Source organism: Brachyhypopomus gauderio, chromosome 18 (genome assembly GCF_052324685.1).
Source record: "Brachyhypopomus gauderio isolate BG-103 chromosome 18, BGAUD_0.2, whole genome shotgun sequence".
NCBI lineage: Eukaryota > Metazoa > Chordata > Actinopteri > Gymnotiformes > Hypopomidae > Brachyhypopomus > Brachyhypopomus gauderio.
Genome location: NC_135228.1, coordinates 16,338,035 through 16,357,666, shown reverse-complemented (window position 1 = coordinate 16,357,666; position 19,632 = coordinate 16,338,035). Strand labels below are relative to the sequence as shown.

The 19,632-nt window shown below is 38.9% G+C and overlaps 4 protein-coding genes across 4 annotated transcripts; 2 read left to right on the top strand and 2 right to left on the bottom strand.

The window, feature by feature from the left end:
• Positions 1–1,336: 1,336 nt before the first annotated feature.
• LOC143481651 (claudin-3-like) lies at positions 1,337–8,545 on the bottom strand. Its single transcript, XM_076979732.1, has 2 exons — positions 8,421–8,545; positions 1,337–3,010 (listed from the first exon to the last, which is right to left on the bottom strand). Exon 2 carries the CDS (start codon positions 2,987–2,989, stop codon positions 2,348–2,350), a length of 642 nt encoding a protein of 213 aa, XP_076835847.1. The 5' UTR covers positions 2,990–3,010; positions 8,421–8,545; the 3' UTR covers positions 1,337–2,347.
• LOC143481648 (claudin-3-like) lies at positions 2,985–8,412 on the bottom strand. Its single transcript, XM_076979730.1, has one exon. The coding sequence runs from the start codon at positions 5,287–5,289 to the stop codon at positions 4,624–4,626; it is 666 nt and encodes a 221-aa protein (XP_076835845.1). The 5' UTR covers positions 5,290–8,412; the 3' UTR covers positions 2,985–4,623.
• Positions 8,546–12,685: 4,140 nt separating the features above from the next.
• LOC143481649 (claudin-4-like) lies at positions 12,686–13,803 on the top strand. The gene has a single exon (XM_076979731.1). The coding sequence runs from the start codon at positions 12,760–12,762 to the stop codon at positions 13,402–13,404; it is 645 nt and encodes a 214-aa protein (XP_076835846.1). The 5' UTR covers positions 12,686–12,759; the 3' UTR covers positions 13,405–13,803.
• Positions 13,804–14,324: 521 nt separating this feature from the next.
• LOC143481652 (claudin-4-like) lies at positions 14,325–15,896 on the top strand. Its single transcript, XM_076979733.1, has one exon. It carries the CDS (start codon positions 15,055–15,057, stop codon positions 15,688–15,690), a length of 636 nt encoding a protein of 211 aa, XP_076835848.1. The 5' UTR covers positions 14,325–15,054; the 3' UTR covers positions 15,691–15,896.
• The last annotated feature ends 3,736 nt before the right edge of the window (positions 15,897–19,632 follow it).

The following is a 19,632-nucleotide window of genomic DNA, read 5'->3' as shown; positions in this document are numbered from 1 at the left end:
CACTTGAAATTCAGCTGTAGACTGGTGCCACCCCACTTTAAGCATAACATAAATAAAGAGCTTACTCCAGAAAAAAAAGCAACAGATGATATGTAGTTTATAGATGAGACTAACATTCTCCAAATGAAAATATACAGAAACGTACCACACCTTCTCTTAGATGTGCCTTGATAATCCTCTTCCCTCTGCCTCTCCCCACCCCCCAAGCCCCCAATTATTTATGTCCTACTTTCAGTCATCTGTTTGGAATTCTAACATGGAGTTTTTGTAAAACCATTTGGGTGAAGTCTCTCCTGGAAACAAGGGTAGGGTTAAACCCCCAGCTTTGGAGTGCTGTATCTCTGCTTTAGTGAGTTTTTCCTTGCCACTGTCGCACTTGGCTTGCTCACTGGGGGCTTGGAGTCAGACACTTGTAAATCTGCTTTGTGACAACAACTGTTGTAAAAAGCGCTATATAATTAAATTTGATTTGATTTGATTTGATTTTGATGCTTGGTGACAGAGTCGATCTGCTTCATGCTGCAGTTTAGTTTCTCCTTGGAAGTTCACAAAAATGTATTAAAATAAAATAAAAGATAAAAAACTGAGCTCTAAATTATTTGGGTTAATGTTTTTCTGTTAAAAGTTGTAAACTCAGGAAAGTATTTTTATTTGGCCACTTCTCTTTTATAGTAGATATGCAGTAAATACCCTGAACTGTATCTGTACACTCAGGGCTGCTTTCTGATTATACACATTACTCTATAGATTTCAGGATAGCTTCTTTCAGCATCAGCAGAAGTGATCAAAATGTATAGCATACAGTAAGCTATTTATCTAACAGGAAAGCAAAGTCAAAGCAAGGCATGGGAACAAACACAGGACATTTGGACTTTGCATCAGGGACAAAGAGGAACTAAATAATGGAAATAATGCAAAGGTGGACGTTCGTTATTGATTCCCTTAACTATTTTAGACTTAAATTTATTGTGTTGTTCTTCCCTTAGATACATTGACCTTTGTAACCAGCTAATCACAGAAACCTAATCATGCCTGATACTGAGAACATTCAGCTGGTAGAAATTGCATAACTTTCTTTTTACGGTTATGAAAATGGATCAATTTTCCATTTGAAGTGGTTGCATTTTGAAGAAGCAACAAACATGACATCAGGTCCCAATTGTATTGTCTCTATGGTTACTGTGCTTTAGAAGGGTGTGTTGCATTGGTTACTATGAGCAACAGAATTGAAGAGGCAAGCCTATGACTTCAGAATCACTTACAATAATGAACTGCATCCTGTTGAATCAGGATATCATCTAGTCCCTGGAATATGAAAAATAACATGAATATTCAACATGAGCATTCCAAAGTGCCACAGGTTTCTGTTTTTGGAAAATATGACTCTAGCATGTTCCTTATTGTGTAATTCAGTACTACCCAGTACAAATTTAAATAGTTGAGCATACAGTTTATTTGATATTACAGAATATATGTATGCTAATTAGGGAACTTGTATTGTTGTAGTTCTAAAAAAGTAAGTACATACATAATATTACAATGTTTTTCAGGTAATATATTTTACTTTTGCTAAAAGTGCAAACTAAGGTAAATGACTAAAGGAAATACATGAACAGATCATAGCCTGTATTCCTTATTGCAAAACATAGAAATATAAGAAAAAAATGGTTAACAGTTCACTTACAGAAAATTTACAAGTCAATTGAAACATAAATAAAGGTGTAAATGTAAATACAATGAAATTCAAGTCCATTCAGACCCTATTTTAAAGGCATATAAAGAACTAAAAGAGGAATAAACAAGGGTTTAGGTGTAGTCTTTCTACACACATCTTCAGTTTCTGTCCCAGTTCTGATTTTCATAAGCAAATATATGCAAACGTATAGCTCTTCCTTTTGGCTTTACATAAATTGTTGAACAAGATACTGAAAGCAGTATCAGAAATGTCTATCTTTCATCCCATATCCACAGTAGTGAAGATTTTACTTCACCAAGTACCACATTTTCACAGTTATACTGCACATGTTTTCCAAACATATTATTTCCTTAACAAAACAAGAAGAAAGACTCACACTTGATTATGTAATGTAACAGTAAAAAATACAAAAATGTTTTACTCAGTCACAAAAGCAAATTTTGCCACGTAATACATTTAAGACTTTAGAAGACTAACAATGTCTGTATTTCTCACTGCAAATTTTCAGCAGGCACACCCATTAAACCAACTCCAAAACCACACAGCAAATAGATCACAAAGCAAATATTGACAGTGTAATGTGTCCCTTCATCTCGGAGTCTTTTTGAGAAGCATCTTCCCACATCACTTCTTCATTCATTCTCAGTCATTTCAAACATAGTCCTTCTTGTCATAGCCACCGACGGAGCGTGGGGCAGAGTAGCCCATTTTGGGGGGGTTGTATTTTCTTTCTTTTGGGGGGCAGGTGCAACACAGCATGGCTCCTCCAATGAGGAGAAGCGCAGCAGCTGCAAAGCCTAAGTAGAGTGATGCTCCCAACTCCCTACGCTGAGCTGATATCAACATGGGATTGTAAAAATCCTGGATGACGGCGGATGCTGTCCAGGATACAGGAATTATTGTGAGAATGCCAGCGATGATGAAGAGCACCCCAGAGATGATCATGACTTTAGCTTTCGTTGGCTCGTCCTCGATGCAGTTGGTACACTTTGCACCCATGATGGAGATCATCAAAGCCAGCACACCTAGGACGATGGAGATGACGGTCATGGCCCGAGCAGCCTGCAGGTCCTGAGAAAGAGCCAGCATGGAATCATAGATCTTACACTGCATCTGTCCAGTGCTCTGCACCACACAGTTCATCCAGATGCCCTCCCATATGACCTGGGCTGTCACGATGTTGGCTCCAATAAAAGCGGTGACCCTCCACATAGGCAGAGCACAGGTGATAATAGCAATGATCCATCCTAACACACCAAGGGCAATGCCCCCAATCTCCATTCCCATTGACATGATGCCTCCTTATAGGTTTGTCTAAAAAAACAACAATGCTGACAAGTTAGAATCTCTATATAAAACGTTTTCTATTTTGCCAGAAGCTATACGCACTCTCTAAGTGGCTGTATGATGTGGTAATGCTACTGTGGAAACAAGCTCCCTTTATATTCCCCATGCAACAGGTGAGGGAGGAGAGGGAGGAGGCCCTTCACATGACATCATGAAACAGAAGGGCAGAAGTCTGCAGGTGTCCTATACAACATAACACCCGCCCCCGTGAGCAGCCCTGCGGTAAGACAACACAATGGGCAGTCTGACCACTGCTGTTGATCTTGGACAAAGACAAAGAGACTGGGAAGGAAAGGTACATTCTAAACCAAATGAACTGGTAACTGGTGTGTCAAGGTGTAATATTATGAGAAAAAATGAGAATAAAGAAAATATTAAGTTTCGATATGGGTGTGTGGGTGTGAACAAAGATGATTGGTTGGAGATAAACCAATCATTTCTTGGAAAAAGAGTTGTTGTGGAAAAAATATGTTATGTAAGATTATATTAAAAATAGGTTAAAACCAGTTTAAATACACAGGGGTGGGAAAGCTTACACTGATACTTAAGTGCTGCACAAGTGTTAAGACACAATCAGTACCGAAAAGCATGTAACACAAACACAGATCAAGTATCACACTGCACACTCTCTATTGATTAATATTATTTATACACAAAGATATGTTTGATAAATAATGTCCAGTTCTCTTATTATGACTTTATACAAAATCAATATGGAGTTAGGACTTGAAAATAAATATCAACAATACCTTACATGACAAATGCCAACAACAGATATTTAAAAATAGATTATCTATATTTCAATAATCTCTAAATGTTGAATTTTCATGTTACACCCCAACATCTTTGTTCCAGTAGTGTGAACACCTAACTGGTCTTCAGGCAAGCTGTGATTTTTTAAGAAATGCATCTATTTGAATTTGTCATATCATGTTTTCAAACTCATCATAATGAGTTTACCTGGACTAGATTAGAGGCTTAGGCTAACAGGTGCCTAAGAACATCATAAGCATTCAGCCATCTCTTTCACATACTGTATTATTTAATTTATCTACATTTTCTTGATTGTAATTTAAATAATTTTATAAATGAATAATAATGTTTAAAATATTAGAAATTTTGTTTTACATTATATCACAGTAATAATGATGCATCTGCATTATCAAGCTAGTCCAACAAAGCTAACAAAACTATCAAAATGTCTTGTATGCCTTCAGTTTGATATATACACATATGAGAGTCAACACATTTACAAATGCCAAAGCTTAATTCTACTACTGACCTACACTTTGATCATTTGTCCAGAGGCATTTGCTGTATTTTAAAAACTTTTAAAACTATATTAATAGAATGTCATAAAAATACAAATAAGTATTCATTTTATAGCATCCTTCACGAAGTTATATAATAAAGGTATCTATAAATATATATAGGCTATATATATATGAAAGTAATATAATAACCACACTGCCAGTAAAATACTTCCAGCTTGGGTCTCTTTAACTCACATAGTTATTTGTCTTTGCGCAAGACAGCAGGCAAAGTATCCTGAATATTGTTATAATGCAGTTGTGATGTTCTCAAACGTAGTCTTTCCTGCTGTATGAGCTGGGAGCCACTGAGCGGTGGGCTGAATAAGAATAAGTCATGCGGTTTGGAGGAACATACTTAATTTCCCTTTCTTTAGGTGGACAACTGCAGCACAAAATGGAGCCTCCTACCAGGAGCATGACTGCAGCAGCCCAGCCCAGGTACAGTGAGGCACCGATCTCCATCTTCTGGGACTCTGGCACAACCGGATTATAGAATTCCAAAACTACGGAGTTGGCCGACCAGGAGACTGGAACAAGTTGGGTGATGGCAGCAGTGATGAAGGTGATCCCAGACGCAATCATCACATGCGCTTTGCTCCCCTCATCCTCAATGCAGTTGGTGCACTTGGCACCCACCACTGAGACGAGGAGTGCCAAGACACCCAGGGTAATGGAGACTACCGTGAGAGCTCGAGCTGCCTGCAGGTCCTGTGGGAGAGCCAGCATGGAGTCGTAGACCTTACACTGCATCTGTCCAGTGCTCTGCACCACGCAGCTCATCCAGATGCCCTCCCAGAAGACCTGAGCTGTGATGATGTTTGTTCCGATGAATGCAGTCACCCTCCACATGGGAAGGGCACAGCACACGATGCTGAGAATCAAGCCTATAGCCGAGAGGGTTATTCCCACTATCTCAAGACCTAGTGCCGCCATACCTTCTGTATATTTCGTGTAAGGTTTTAACTCTGATCACACTTATCTACTCTTCAATGAGCTAGGAAAAATATTTAGAAAAAAAAGAAGACAAGGAAAAATCACAAAGTCTCAAAAGAGCCTCAGAAATCTAGTGAATTAAGAATTGTGCTGGTGAGTATTGAAGAGCGTATGGTAGCATGCACTGAATCACCGTCATGGCGTGTCTAAAATGAGGTGGTGTGTTCTGCCTCAGTGGATCTGCCCTCTGTAATCTTTATAATGTTTAAAGAAATGAAGGCTGACCTTCCTACAATCTGTTATCAGATGATAAGGTACAGTTCTGGTATTGGCTGCCCTTCTGCAAGGCTGATCTCTCAGTCAACTTTTTTTTGTACAATTTTAACGAAGGCTTGTTTCTTGAAACTAACTGAAGGATAATGAAATGACAAGGCTGGCCCTGTTAAATGCTGTTAATGGTTACCTGACAGAATGGATTATGATGGGTTTGAAAAACAAGACTTATTATGGTAAATTACTGACAGCAGCCCTTCCAATGTATAAACACTGCCAAGCTCAATTCACTTAGCATGTACCTTTGGGGCATTGCAAATTAAACAGAAAATTTTATGTTATATGTTAATGTTTTATATTAGGTCTGTATGTAGGTATTGAGTAAAAACTTGTTTTCCCTCTACTACACACATTATTACACCAACATGTAAAAAAATGGTACAGTGTTTTAATCACTTAAAATGAACTTATATTTACATATTAAAAGTTTTTTTTAGAACTATTATTTTAAAGAGGGATGTTTTGATACGTTGCCATATGGCAACATTGTGCAACAATGGTAACAAGATCATACAGATCATAGAACTTTCATATATGAATTTAATTAGTTTTGTTCACTGGAAAATGTTACAATTCATTAATGAGTGAGAAATAAACAGTTAAAGAACAAAAAACATTAACAAAAGCTGATTTATCTTATTGAAAATATACCAAGAAGGAGCAATGAAAGCATATCCATATGTGTGCATACATACACTATATTGCCAAAAGTATTCGCACACCTTTCTTGACTCACATATGAGTTTTAGTGACATCTCATTCCTAACCATAGGGTTCAATATGACGTTGTAAAAAAAAAAAAAAAATGTAAATGTGCCATATTTTGTCAATTGTGATTTTTACACCCCAATCGAAATTTGTCCTCCGCTTTTAACCCATCTGTGCAGTCAGAACACACACACACACTAGTGATTACTAGGGGGCTGTGGATCACACGTGCCCAGAGCGGTGGGCAGCCCTAGCCCGGCGCCCGGGGAGCAGTTGGGGTTAGGTGCCTTGCTCAAGGACACCTCAGTCATGGCCTGTCTGGGAATCGAACCCACGACCCTCCGGTCACAAGTCCAGTTCCCTAACCGCCAGGCCATGACTGCCCCGTTGGTCCATCATTTGCAGCTAGAACAGCTTCAACACTTCTGGAAAGGCTGTCCACAAGGTTTAGGAGTGTGTTTATGGGGATTTTTGACCATTCTTCCAGAAACGCATTTGTTAGGTCACATACTGATGTTGGACGAGAAGGTCTGGCTCTCAGTCTCCGCTCTAATTCATCCCAAAGGTGTTCTATCGGGTTGAGATCAGGACTCTGTGCAGGCCAGTCAAGTTCATCTACACCAGACTCTACAATCCATGTATTTATGGATCTTGATTTGTACACTGGTGCACAGTCATGTTGGAAGAGGAAGGGGCCAGCTCCAAACTGTTCCCACAAAGTTGGTAGCATGGAATTGTCCAAAATGTCCCACACCATGAAACCAGCTAACTTTACACTTCACACAATGCAGTCAGACAAGTACCGCCAAATCCAGACTTGTCCATCAGATTGCCAGATGGAGAAGTGTGATTCGTCACTCCAGACAATGCGCCTCCACTGCTCTAGAGTCCAGTGGTGGCGTGCTTTACCCCACTGCATCTAACACTTTGCATTGCACTTGGTGATGTATGGCTTGGATGCAGCTGCTCGACCATGGAAACCCATTCCATGAAGCTCTCTGCGCACTGTTCTTGATCTAATCTGAAGGTCACATGAAGTTTGGATGTCTGTAGTGACTGACTCTGCAGAAAGTTGGCGACCTCTTTGCATTATGCGCTTCAGTATCCACTGACCCCTCTCCATCAGTTTACGTGGTAAATAAAGTTTCTGTCGTTCCAAAACATTTCCATTTTCTTATAATACAGCTGACAGTTGACTATGGAATATTTAGGAGCGAGGAAATACATGACTGGAATTTTTGCACAGGTGGCATCCACAAACTGTGGAATAATCTTCCTGCCTTTATTCGGGACTCAGACACGGTCTCGATGTTTAAATCTCATCTAAAGACTTATCTATTTACTTTGGCCTTTGATTAATCTGCTACATATTTACCACATCACATATCTTTCTTCTCCGAGGTTTAGCTGGGGAGTAACACTGCAGCCTACAATACCAATATCACTGCTCTGAAACGGAATGAAAACCTGGCATTCATCACAAGACATTTACATTGACAATATCAACACACAGAATTTTCATTCTAGTTACCTTATACGTAGTCTGATTGTGTGATTTGTGTGTGACTTGTGTATTCGTCTGTATAATTTGTATGTTAACGGGCCGCTCAATGGAGGATGGGTTCCCTTTTGAGTCTTGGTCCTCCCGAGGTTTCTTCCTATTCCCCACCATCATAGGGAGTTTTTCCTTGCCACTGTCGCCTTTGGCTTGCTCATTAGGGATTTGGACCCATACGATTGTTAACCTTGTAAATCTTGTAAAGCTGCTTTGTCACAACATGTGTTGTGAAAAGCGCTATACAAATAAATTTGATTTGATTTGATTTGATCCTATTACAGTTCCATGCTGGAATTCACTTAGACCCTTTTTAAAAGGGTACACAAAATAATAAGCATATAGTTAAAAAAAAACATATCTGTAAACATGTCTGTCTATTCCTTCACCATCTATGTGTATGTCTGGCTCCACTGACTATGTAGTTCCTTTGTTGGGTAATGTTGCCATTTGGCAACGCACCTAATTTATTGAATAAAAAGACAATATTACCATCATGTAAACCTTGTTCCAATAAAATTAAGTCATAACTTACCACATGATCTTTCAGTATTTTCTTAAATGCTGTAAATGGACAAAAAAATTGGCAAAATCGTTGTAGATTGAGTAGCTCTTCTTCAGGTGACCTCAGTACAGCGTGGGAAAGAGTATGATTTTGGAAGGAATAAATGTCATATGATGTTGTCCAAGTATATAATTTGTTCAAACAATGCCCACCTTCTATGTACAAGCCAATCAGTATTCAAGTTTATTTTAAACATCAGGAAGTTGCAAAGAAATGGTATGTTGCCATATGGCAACACCATGCAGTAGAGGATTATCTATAGTATGATATCTGTGGTTTATGTGTTTCACGTGACTTATGATTTTTTTATATGATGCCACAGAGGACAAATCAGATGAAAACATAGATTAAAGAATTTAATGTAGACTATATATGAGTGGATATATATGAAGGGATTCAAGATAATTTTTAAAATGCAATAAGCCTTTCAGAATTACATGATAAATGTACTAATGTATAACTGAGCTTGAATGTTTTTAACTGATAAAGTAATGATATAAAATACATGGTATATCACTAACAATGAGACAGCAAAACTTATTTTATCCAGTAAACCTACACAAACTGTAAACAAAAAGTAAATATTTTCTGACAAAAAAAGAAAATTCTTATTTTGATGTTATCCTTTCATCTCTGATCATTTCTCCACCTTTTTAAACTATAAACCAGTTACAAATATACAAACTGATAACATTCATGTCCACTATTACAAATTTGTCTTAATTGCTTGATAAAACATTGAATTGTAACTGCAATCATTTGTTTGCATTGTTCATTGAGTGAATATAATTGTAACGTCAATACAAGATTACACTGAACTCAAACTGGCGTATGCAAAGTCCAAAACAACAGGGCGAGAATAGAGCTAACCTCGTTCCAGCTACGGTTGTTCTGTTCCATCTTGCCGAGTGAAACCCTAGCTCTAACCCGAATCCAGCTGTAACCTGCCGCCAGTAAATCCTAGATTTGAACCCTCACATGCTCTCCTTCCAATGTCTGAGACATTGACTGACTTACTGTTAGCAGAGATGTGTACGCAGCAGCTATGCATGCATCTCCAGGTCTACACCAAACTACACCATTCACATCATTCATGGCATAACTGTAGGTAGCCAAAATGTATAAGATGAAAACTGAACGGTGCGGTTTGCAGTGAAGAAGATACACCACAAGTCAACCCAGACTATGCGATTAAGTCAACCAGGGTTGATTCGTGATGTATTTATTTTTTTCATGTCCAAATACACAAGCTAGGTGTTTTGTAATTGCCAGTGACATAAGATCAAGCTTGATTAGTGTACTTCCCTCTCGGATAGCAATATTTTCTGTCAGTTCATCCAAAGAAGCTGTTTAACCACTTTCTGTTTGGACGGACTGTTTGTCTTGTACGTTTTTCTTATACGCATGCGCACTCAATCATTTCATTGTTTGTCTTTGATCAGGTAGTATGCGAACGTTACACGGAACTCATTTCTGAAGGGGGTAGTGCACAAAGCGGAAGAGTATTGTCTATTTGACAGCGTCAGGGTGTGACTTTTGCTTGGGCTGAAACGGTTAAAACCAGCGTGGCAGAGTAATGCAGTAGCCAACGACTGTTCTACGGTCCGCGTACAAGGTGGATTTTCACTCCTGACGTGATCTTCCCACGTTAAATTATGGTTGTCGGTCACCTGCTGTCACATGTGGGCGCTCGAGTACGGGAAGTGTGAAACTTCCAGTTTTTTCAGTCTGCAGTCGTCATTTGTAATTGTATTGTAATGACCAAACTCATTTTTGACACTCATTGCCAAGAATTCCAACGAAACGTAAATTTAATTAAACCAGTGCTAGGGGAACGGGATATACTAAATTATTCAGAGTTGTAAGTTCTTCAAATTCCAATCTCGCCCACAATGTACGAATTAAGCGTCGATGTTTCCCAGCGGTGTTGTTGCCATGTATACAAAATTTCCTGCAAGTTTCTCTGGGATAAGTTAGTGTTTCACCCAACACCCTTACTTCATCCATGAATCAGGTCACTTGTAAACGTGCCAGTAGTGCAAAGGAGCCGTTGAATATGTCGGCCTGTTGCCAACTCTCTTCCATGGGAAATAGATATCACCATTGAGGTAGCACGACATTCTGGAGCCCTATCGCAAGAGACAAGGTGGACGGCTTTTTATTTCTTTTAATTTACGAACACCTCCTGCCCCCCAACCCCCAAATCCCAACCTCAACCCCACCACAGCTCGAGCCCCTCTCCCGCCGCAATGTGTGCCTTGCGTGCCCCTCCCCTATGGCACTGGTATAACGCATGCTCAAAAAATGAGCTAGCAGTCGCCAAAGACACCATTTTGCATATTACTCATAATCATTTGCATATCAAAACGTTTTGCATGGAAGAGTTTTAGAAAACAGCATTGTTTATACATTGTATATTGTATATACATAGAGCATATAACATAGCTTTATATGGCAATATTTAATCTTATATTATTTCAGTGCGTCAGTCTAACATTCTTGTTCCAATATAAGTTGATTATCAAGAATCCTGACTCGGATAGAAAAATATATCAGATTTTCTCTTAATATATGCATTGCTGTTAAGTAATTGTAACTTGTTTGTCTGATATTTGTCTTATTGTCTAATTGGGACGTCCTAGGCAAAGGTGTTTTCATAGTGGCTGTGTCTGATGGACGGCCAAGTAATCACCAATGACTATCCAGTCTTATGTTACTAATAAAGGAACATGATGAAATAAATATCTGTTTGATTTGGTGTGGCAAAACTGGTGGCATTATTGTCTATATTAGAATAGTTAATCAGAATGATGAAAACTTAAAGTTCAGGCATAAACGGACATTAAATCAGTTCTATAGCATCTCTATAGCATCTCAACAACTAAGAAAATAGGAAAATAATAGGAAGAGAATAGAAAACAGTGAGGGCTACAATGGTCGCGTAAGCACTTGTTGGCAAGACTTGTAGTGTACTGCCTATACGGTTTCCCACTTTGTGAATGCTGCTGTGGTATTGGGTGTGGTTTTCATCATACCTGGAGTGTCTGATCCCTTTCTGGTGAACGGCCCACACAATTATCAAGTACAATTATTTGAACAACAACAACAAGTGCATGAGAAGACCACGCCCAGTACAATAGGTACATTTTCTCTTTGTTAGTAAATTCTGATGTAGTCCTAGGCACCTGTTTGATTGGAGGTTGAAACTGCATATTTAGTCATGCCTAGACACAGTGTGAGTCAACATTCATCTGTTCCACATTCAGAAACTAGTTCAACCAGCTCAGGTGTGTACCAGTTTCCACCTGTTCCTCCCCCACAATCCTCCACACATGTTTGAACTAACACAGAAAAAAGTTTCAATTTACTACTTTATTTACTAGCTTGATTTTCAATGCCTAATGTATAAAAACATCTCAAAGTATTCAATGAACTACGCAAATTTACATTACAATACCACTGAGCTGTATTCAGCGACGATAAATAAAATAGAATTCTTCGCATTCTGAGAGATCTGATTGCCTATTGTTTGACTCTTAGTAAGACAGACATCCCCTTCCTTTAAAAAAAACTGTCATTCAATACCAACTGCCTCTTTCAAGATACTTTAGATAGCTTTTTAAACTGCTTTTTAACAGCTTTTTAAACTGCAAAGCCATATTTGAACTCTATTTTTTAACATCTAACAACTTTTTTTCAAGTATTTATAACTTTTCATGTGTTTTATTTAGCATGGGTAAAGTTGTGGAAGATGAAGTAGCTCATACTTTCTTCATGAAGACACGTGTTGCTTATAGGAAAATGTTGTCCCAGAGTTAAAAGCCATTAGTAAACAAACTGAAAATTATTGTTTTATCCTACAAGCTGCTTTCTCATGCCATATATATTCAAGTCTTTCAAATAATGGCTTCACCTGTTTACACTGATCCTTTGTCTTGTAGATCTGGAATGAAGTCTTAGCCTTGTAAAAAGGTCCACACAGTTAGGATATAATAATTGTTTATTTGTAAAACAATTCGATGAGAACAATTCAACTGTAAAATAGAAAATATGTTTTGAAGCAAAACAGTGTTATATGTTTGAGGTAAGGTGTAGGCATGGTGAGTCACCCTCTAAAATGTCTCATCCTCTATAAGGAACAGGATGAAACGACCAAACCAGCATGGCAGGTTATGAGGTATTGCTTGTGTCACAGACCCCACCCCCAGAAGTTTCTCTTTTATAGTATCTGCTTTCAAACTGGGTGTCACATTTGCAAGACGCAATTTGAACAGCAAGAGAAGAAGCAGGTGCTGTGAAAAGAACCAAGATGGTGTCTGCTGGGTTACAAATGCTGGGTGCTGCCCTGGGCGTCATCGGCTGGATTGGCGTTATTGTGGTGTGTGCTCTCCCAATGTGGAGGGTCACGGCCTTCATTGGAAGTAACATTGTCACATCGCAAACCTCATGGGAGGGCATCTGGATGAGCTGCGTGGTACAGAGCACCGGGCAGATGCAGTGTAAAGTCTACGACTCCATGCTGGCTCTCAGCTCCGACCTCCAGGCGGCACGTGCCCTCACCATCATTTCCATCATCGTGGGTATCGTGGGCATCTTCCTGTCCATGGCTGGAGGGAAGTGCACCAACTGTGTGGAGGACGAGAGGTCCAAGGCAAAGGTTGCTGTGGCGGCGGGTGTGATCTTCATCATCTCCGGGCTGCTGTGTCTGATTCCCGTGTGCTGGACGGCCCAGACCATCATCCAGGACTTCTACAACCCCCTAGTCAACCAGGCTCAGAAGAGGGAGCTGGGGGCCTCGTTGTTCATCGGCTGGGGAGCTGCCGCTCTCCTGATCATCGGAGGAGGCCTGCTCTGCTGTAGCTGTCCACCAAAGGAGGAGGGAGCGTACACCGCCAAGTACAACGCTGCTACTCGCTCCAATGCTTCCGCACCTTCTGGCAAGGGCTACGTTTGAGATGTTCCCAGAGTTTCCAGAACGGACTCACACGTTTATGATCTGATGTCCAAGAAGTACTGTCTCACTAACAGTCTTAACAGGCTTCATGAGGACTTGATGGACAATTGTAAGAACTGATGTTACTCTTTTCTGTTTTATATATACACAGTATACAAAGGATAATGAGGAACCACAATGAGAAATTTACACTTGTTTGTTGTTTGTGGTATAAAAGTATGATTGAATTTTAATGCCAAAGCACAAGTGCTATGTCAGATTTAACAAGATAATGTGCCTTTTCAGTTTTGTTAAGCTTAAGAAAGTAATGGTTTTGTAAATAAATATTTTTTTTTGTACAGCGTATCATGTTTCATGTTTAATGTCAAAATAGGAAATAATAAACCACAACTGATATGGCCTTGTGTTCTCACTAGGTTTTGAAAATAAAAACATTCTAATAATGTCTTTGAGATAAGTTTGAATGGTGGGTTATTAAAGTTCCCAAATTTCAAGTAAAGTTTAAATGCAGGTGATATGTGGAAAACATTTCCAAAGGGAGTTGTCTTAACCTGATAATCCAGTTTAGGCGTGGCTCAGGTGAAAAAAATGGATCACATAACATGTAATTCCATATGTATGAGAAAAAAGTTAGTAATACCAAAGTATTCATTTAAACTAATAATTGGTTTGTCATTCACAAGAACTCTGTTTTATTCAGTTCAAAACAATTAAGTAGTAAATAGTCTGTGTTTCTCATTTGAAAATGGAATAAATTTCAGTGGCACTGACTCATGTGACTTGTATTGCGACCTGTATTCCTCAATTTACAGTATTTTAATCTCTAAATTATAACAGAAAATAAAAAGATTCCTACAAGAAATAAGATGTAGTGTTGTAAGGCCAGGTACGTCTAACTAGCAATGAAGCAATCATATTGCTGAAGACAAAGCTGTCCCACTGACGTCTCCTGTAGTTGTCTGTATGTTCAAACTGAGCAGGAATTAAAGAACGAACATATCAACCTTACCATCATTCAATGAAGACTGCATGCCACAAAGAAGAAGTAAAAGAAACTTTTTGACATTTCAGGTTTGTAACAAAGCATCAGAATGTGCCGTATTTAAAAGACTGGATTATAATAATAGTGAAAAACACATTAAGCTGTGCCACTTGAATGATAAATAATGGTGAATAGTGATTTTTAAATGATGATGTATTTCTGGATAACAGCGCAGCCAGGATATCAACAGCATAACAGTGCAGCCAGGCTTTTCATAAATATTGTTAAGATTCTTCTTTTAAACAATGTCTTTTGAATACAGAGTAAGAATAAAACCATATAAAATCTTAACCATATAAAATAAAACCAGGCAAATACATTAAACAGAAATAAATACAAACATATTTTATATATTTCCTGGTTAGTTCAACTCAGTAGATGTGTTCTAGGTCCTGAAATGGATCAGTCAGATTGTATTCAATGCTCTCACAACAATGGAGGAAATTGAGCTCCAATATCAGATGGCTCCTTTTACTTCTGTTTGAATGTACAGAAGAACCCCACCTATGTGGTGTGAGCTATAAAACCAGTGTGTAAAAACCACACAGACACATTTCCCAAACTTTCTCATGAAGCATTGACCACTGTCTGCAGGACCACCAGTAACGATGGCATCTCAAGGCCTCCAGATCCTTGGTGTTATGTTAGCTATAGCAGGTTGGATAGGGACAATTGTCACCTGCGCACTGCCTATGTGGAGGGTCACCGCTTTTATTGGAGCCAACATCGTGACAGCCCAGGTCATATGGGAGGGTTTGTGGATGAACTGCGTGGTGCAGAGCACTGGACAGATGCAGTGTAAGGTCTACGACTCCATGCTGGCTCTCCCACAGGACCTGCAGGCAGCTCGAGCCATGGTTATCATCTCCGTCCTGGTGGGCATCTTTGGTGTGCTGATGGCTGTCGTTGGAGGAAAGTGTACCAACTGTATGGAGGACGAGTCAGCAAAAGCCAAAGCTTGCATCTTCTCAGGGGTTATCTTCATCATCGCAGCCCTTCTCGTTCTCATACCTGTAAGCTGGTCTGCACAAACTCTTATCAGGGATTTCTACAATCCTCTAGTGTCCGAAGCCCAGCGTCGAGAGCTTGGAGCCTCCCTCTATGTTGGCTGGGGATCCGCAGTTCTCCTCCTGTTGGGAGGAGGTCTACTTTGCTGGAATTGCCCACCTAAGGAGCAGCAGCCCTATGCAGTAGCCAAGTTTGCCCCAGCCAGATCAACATCCCCAGCAATGAATTATGTCTGACCAACAAAGTACACATATCCATCTGAACTGATGTAGGTACTGATGGATTGTGCACTCTGAAGAAAAGTGGACCTGTCTACGATTAAAGGTGTGTTTTCAGGAAGGCATGTTTTCATATCATGTGTATTATGTTACTACTGAAATTTGATGATAATGACATGGACATCTGATTTATCAAATGTCCCTGCAAAAACAAAATACACACATTTGAAATGTGATGATTGAAATGAAACATTAAAACGTATATATACGTATATAATTAAAATATCATGAAGCAAATTAACATGTGACTCATTGATTAGTGCCTTTACTGACCTCTTCTGATTAATCCCCAGATCCCCTCTCTTTCTTTCTTTCAATTGTATACAATGTGATCCCAGTAGAGTTTCATTGGAAAATTGAGAAAATTCCCTTTCAGTATTATTTGAGGGATTTTGGGAGCTTCATTGCTTTTAAAGTCGTACCATTTTCAGTACAGTTAAGCATTTTATTGACTGCCGCATAAAAACACAATTCAATTGTTTAGTCATATGTTTACTGCTAAAGTACGCCAATAAAAATGTGTTTTACTTGAAAAATCTGTCACCTAACTAATACAATGATTATTATGATTTTTCATTAAGCAAGATATGAAAACCTAAAGTGTTATATTGTAATACGTAACTAATGTTTTAAGATCAGTGTACGTGTAACTTGAATTAAAGTACTATTAGCTTAGAATATACCTCACTATTAGAGAAGATAACTCACATCGAGGACTAATAATGCGAAGTTGTTTCCGTTACAATAACAGATAAAAAAGCTTAGCAAAATAAACCCAGGAAAAATGTCCTCATTCAAACTTTTTTGTTGACTTGTGTGCGGAGCTTTTGTCAACGTATGGCAAGATGGCCACTAGACCCAGGCAGCATATTCTGCGCCAAAGCAAGCATGAAGTCATAAACTTTGCACAAAGTCATGTGCTCTGTACAACAGAGGCCATCCACAGTCCTTCCTAAACGATATACGCAGTTAAAGTTATATATAAAAAGCAATAGTATAATACAAACCGGAAATTATAATGTCATCTTGGCTAAAAAAGCTACAGGCTCGACTAAAACGCAATTATTTGTAAGAAAAAATCCCTTAGGAAATGTGGTCATTATATCCAACGGATTTGATTTAACTTCATGAGTAAAACGTACTTGCACAACACCGTGGGTACCGGGCCCCCCGGCAAACTGATGCAGCGCAATTATAAATTTTCCAACTCATATGACCTTCACAACTAACTAAGTCAAATCTGATGTAAAATCACATGCTCTAGTCAAGTCCCAGTAGCTTTATCTTAATTGTTATCTTCGTATTTAACGTTTTTCAAGTTGTTTTTCATCGAGTCTACATTGTGAAAATCTAATACACGAATTCCACGAATACCTGATCTTTGTTCCTAAAGCGCCTAAAAAGTAGAAATGATGAACGGCGAAATGAGTCGTTCCGTAGTCACGTGACAAGCATTGCGAAGAAAAAAGGACTGTTCTTGCGGAAAGTGTTTTATTTATTTAAACCGAATAAAACTACTTTGTCTGTTTTTTGTATGTTAACCAAAACGTAGTGTCTGTTGTATTGTTATAGCAACATGTTTTTTTATTTTATTTGCTTAATTCTTATTTTATATAATTCTAAAGATACGTCAATGAATCGTTCGTAATATCCACACAGGGTTGCAATTACTTACTTTCAGTGGCGGAGCCAAAGGGGGGGGCCGGGGGGGCCACCCCTGTCGACAACTTACACTCGCCACCCCCCCCGTCGACACCCGTGGACCCCTCGGATAAAGCTTTGGTCACCCCTTGGCCACCCCTTGAAAAAAAGTCTAGCTCCGCCACTGCTTACTATCGGCGCCCCCCGAACGAAATTTGTTGAGCGGGGGGGGGGGGCATTGGCGTACGTAAGATGGACACAAATTCAGTATTATATCTCATCCATTTGGCGCCCCCTCTAGTGCAGCGCCCCTATGCGTCGCATACACTGCATACCCCCTTTTTGCGCCACTGTATCCACAGTATTTTATATTGATATAACACGACATGACTATATTTTGATGAGACCTTAGAGTGTGATATTAAATTCTTCCACATGTAACGTTATTTTGTACATTAGAGGCAATGATTTCTGATCCAGATGCAGATTTCTAGTGTCCATTTTAGATCCATTTTTTTTTGTTATATTTTATGTTTACATCATGTTTTATGTTTGTGAATCAATCTATATTACGGACATGCACATGGAAAGCTTTAGTGTATGGTTTATTCGTCAAAAGGAAATGCACAAACCACAGGACCTAACTTAGCGTCAGAATGGGTAAGATCATTAAAAATTTATGTTTTTTTTTTTTTATCTTAAGAGTTCCTTGCAGTTCTGTGAGTTTGATAGTGACCATGGAGCCAGTAGTTAAAGACACTACAGGAACCCATTGGTACTGTTGCTGTGAGATTAAATAAAGAACAAAAAACATATCAGAACTTATTACAGTTCAAACACATACCGTGCTTTGAACTAGATAAGCTTTGATTATGTATCTATACTAAACATTAATCAACAAAGAAGAACTATGATTATGACACTAATATGGGTGTGTGTATGTATAATATAATGTCAGTTGAAGAATAATTATGAAGAATAATTAACTTCTAATCATGATGTATTTATTATAGCCCCAGAATGTTTATGAAGCTCAAAAGTTATTCATTGCATATTGTTAAGAAAAATTAAATATGTAATAAACATTATCTTTTCATTGTTGAGTTAGAACATGGAAGCAAAAATTACAGAAAAAAAATGTAACATGTTTAATATGTTTTCTGATTAGTTCAACTCAGCATATGTGATTTAGGTCCTAGTAGAAATAATTCTGATTGTATTCAGGGCTCTCACAAGAATGGCTGAGATTAAACTCCACTGTCAGATGACTCCTTTATCTTCTGAATGTGAATATGGACCCCACCCTTGTGGTCTGAGCTATAAAACCAGTGTATTAATACCACACAGATACATTTCCCAAACTTGAACTGTGTGATGAACTGCGTGGTGCAGAGCACTGGACAGATGCAGTGTAAGGTCTACAACTCCATGCTGGCTCTCCCACAGGACCTGCAGGCAGCTCGAGCCATGGTTATCATCTCCGTCCTGGTGGGCATCTTTGGTGTGCTGATGGCTGTCGTTGGAGGAAAGTGTACCAACTGTATGGAGGACGAGTCAGCAAAAGCCAAAGCTTGCATCTTCTCAGGGGTTATCTTCATCATCGCAGCCCTTCTCGTTCTCATACCTGTAAGCTGCTCTTGGAGCCTCCCTCTATGTTGGCTGGGGATCCACAGTTCTCCTCCTGTTGGGAGGAGGTCTACTTTGCTGGAATTGCCCACCTAAGGAACACCAGACATATGCAGCAGCCAAAGTTGCCCCAGCAATGAATTATGACCAGAATTATGACAGAACTGACATAGGTACTGATGGATCGTGAACTCTGAGAAAACCTGGACTCATCTACCTTCCTGTTTCCTGGAAGGCATGTTTTGATATTACACATTTTATATTGATTATTGAATGGACTTCTGATTTGCAGAATATTCATGCAAAAATAATGCCCACCCATTATAAATGTGCTGAGTTAAATTCATTTCAAATCCCTGATAAGGGAATATCATGAAGCAAATTAACATGTGACTCATTAATGAATACCTCTACTGACTTAATTTTGTTTTCTGATTAATTCCCAGATATACGCTTTCTCTTTCTCTTTCTGTCTTTCTTTCTATTATATAAAATGTGGTTCCAACAGAGTTTAATTGGAAAACTGAGCAAAATCCCTTTCTGCAGTAATTCTGGGATTTTGGGAGATCATTATACACTTAACCTTTTCTGCACAGTTGAGCATAAATCTTTAAGTATAAGAACACACTTAAA

Excerpts from the sequence above, each read along its gene's own strand:
- LOC143481648 (XM_076979730.1), bottom strand. The coding sequence starts at position 5,289 with ATGGCGGCACTAGGTCTTGAGATAGTGGGAATAACCCTCTCGGCTATA.
- LOC143481649 (XM_076979731.1), top strand. The coding sequence starts at position 12,760 with ATGGTGTCTGCTGGGTTACAAATGCTGGGTGCTGCCCTGGGCGTCATC.
- LOC143481651 (XM_076979732.1), bottom strand. The coding sequence starts at position 2,989 with ATGTCAATGGGAATGGAGATTGGGGGCATTGCCCTTGGTGTGTTAGGA.
- LOC143481652 (XM_076979733.1), top strand. The coding sequence starts at position 15,055 with ATGGCATCTCAAGGCCTCCAGATCCTTGGTGTTATGTTAGCTATAGCA.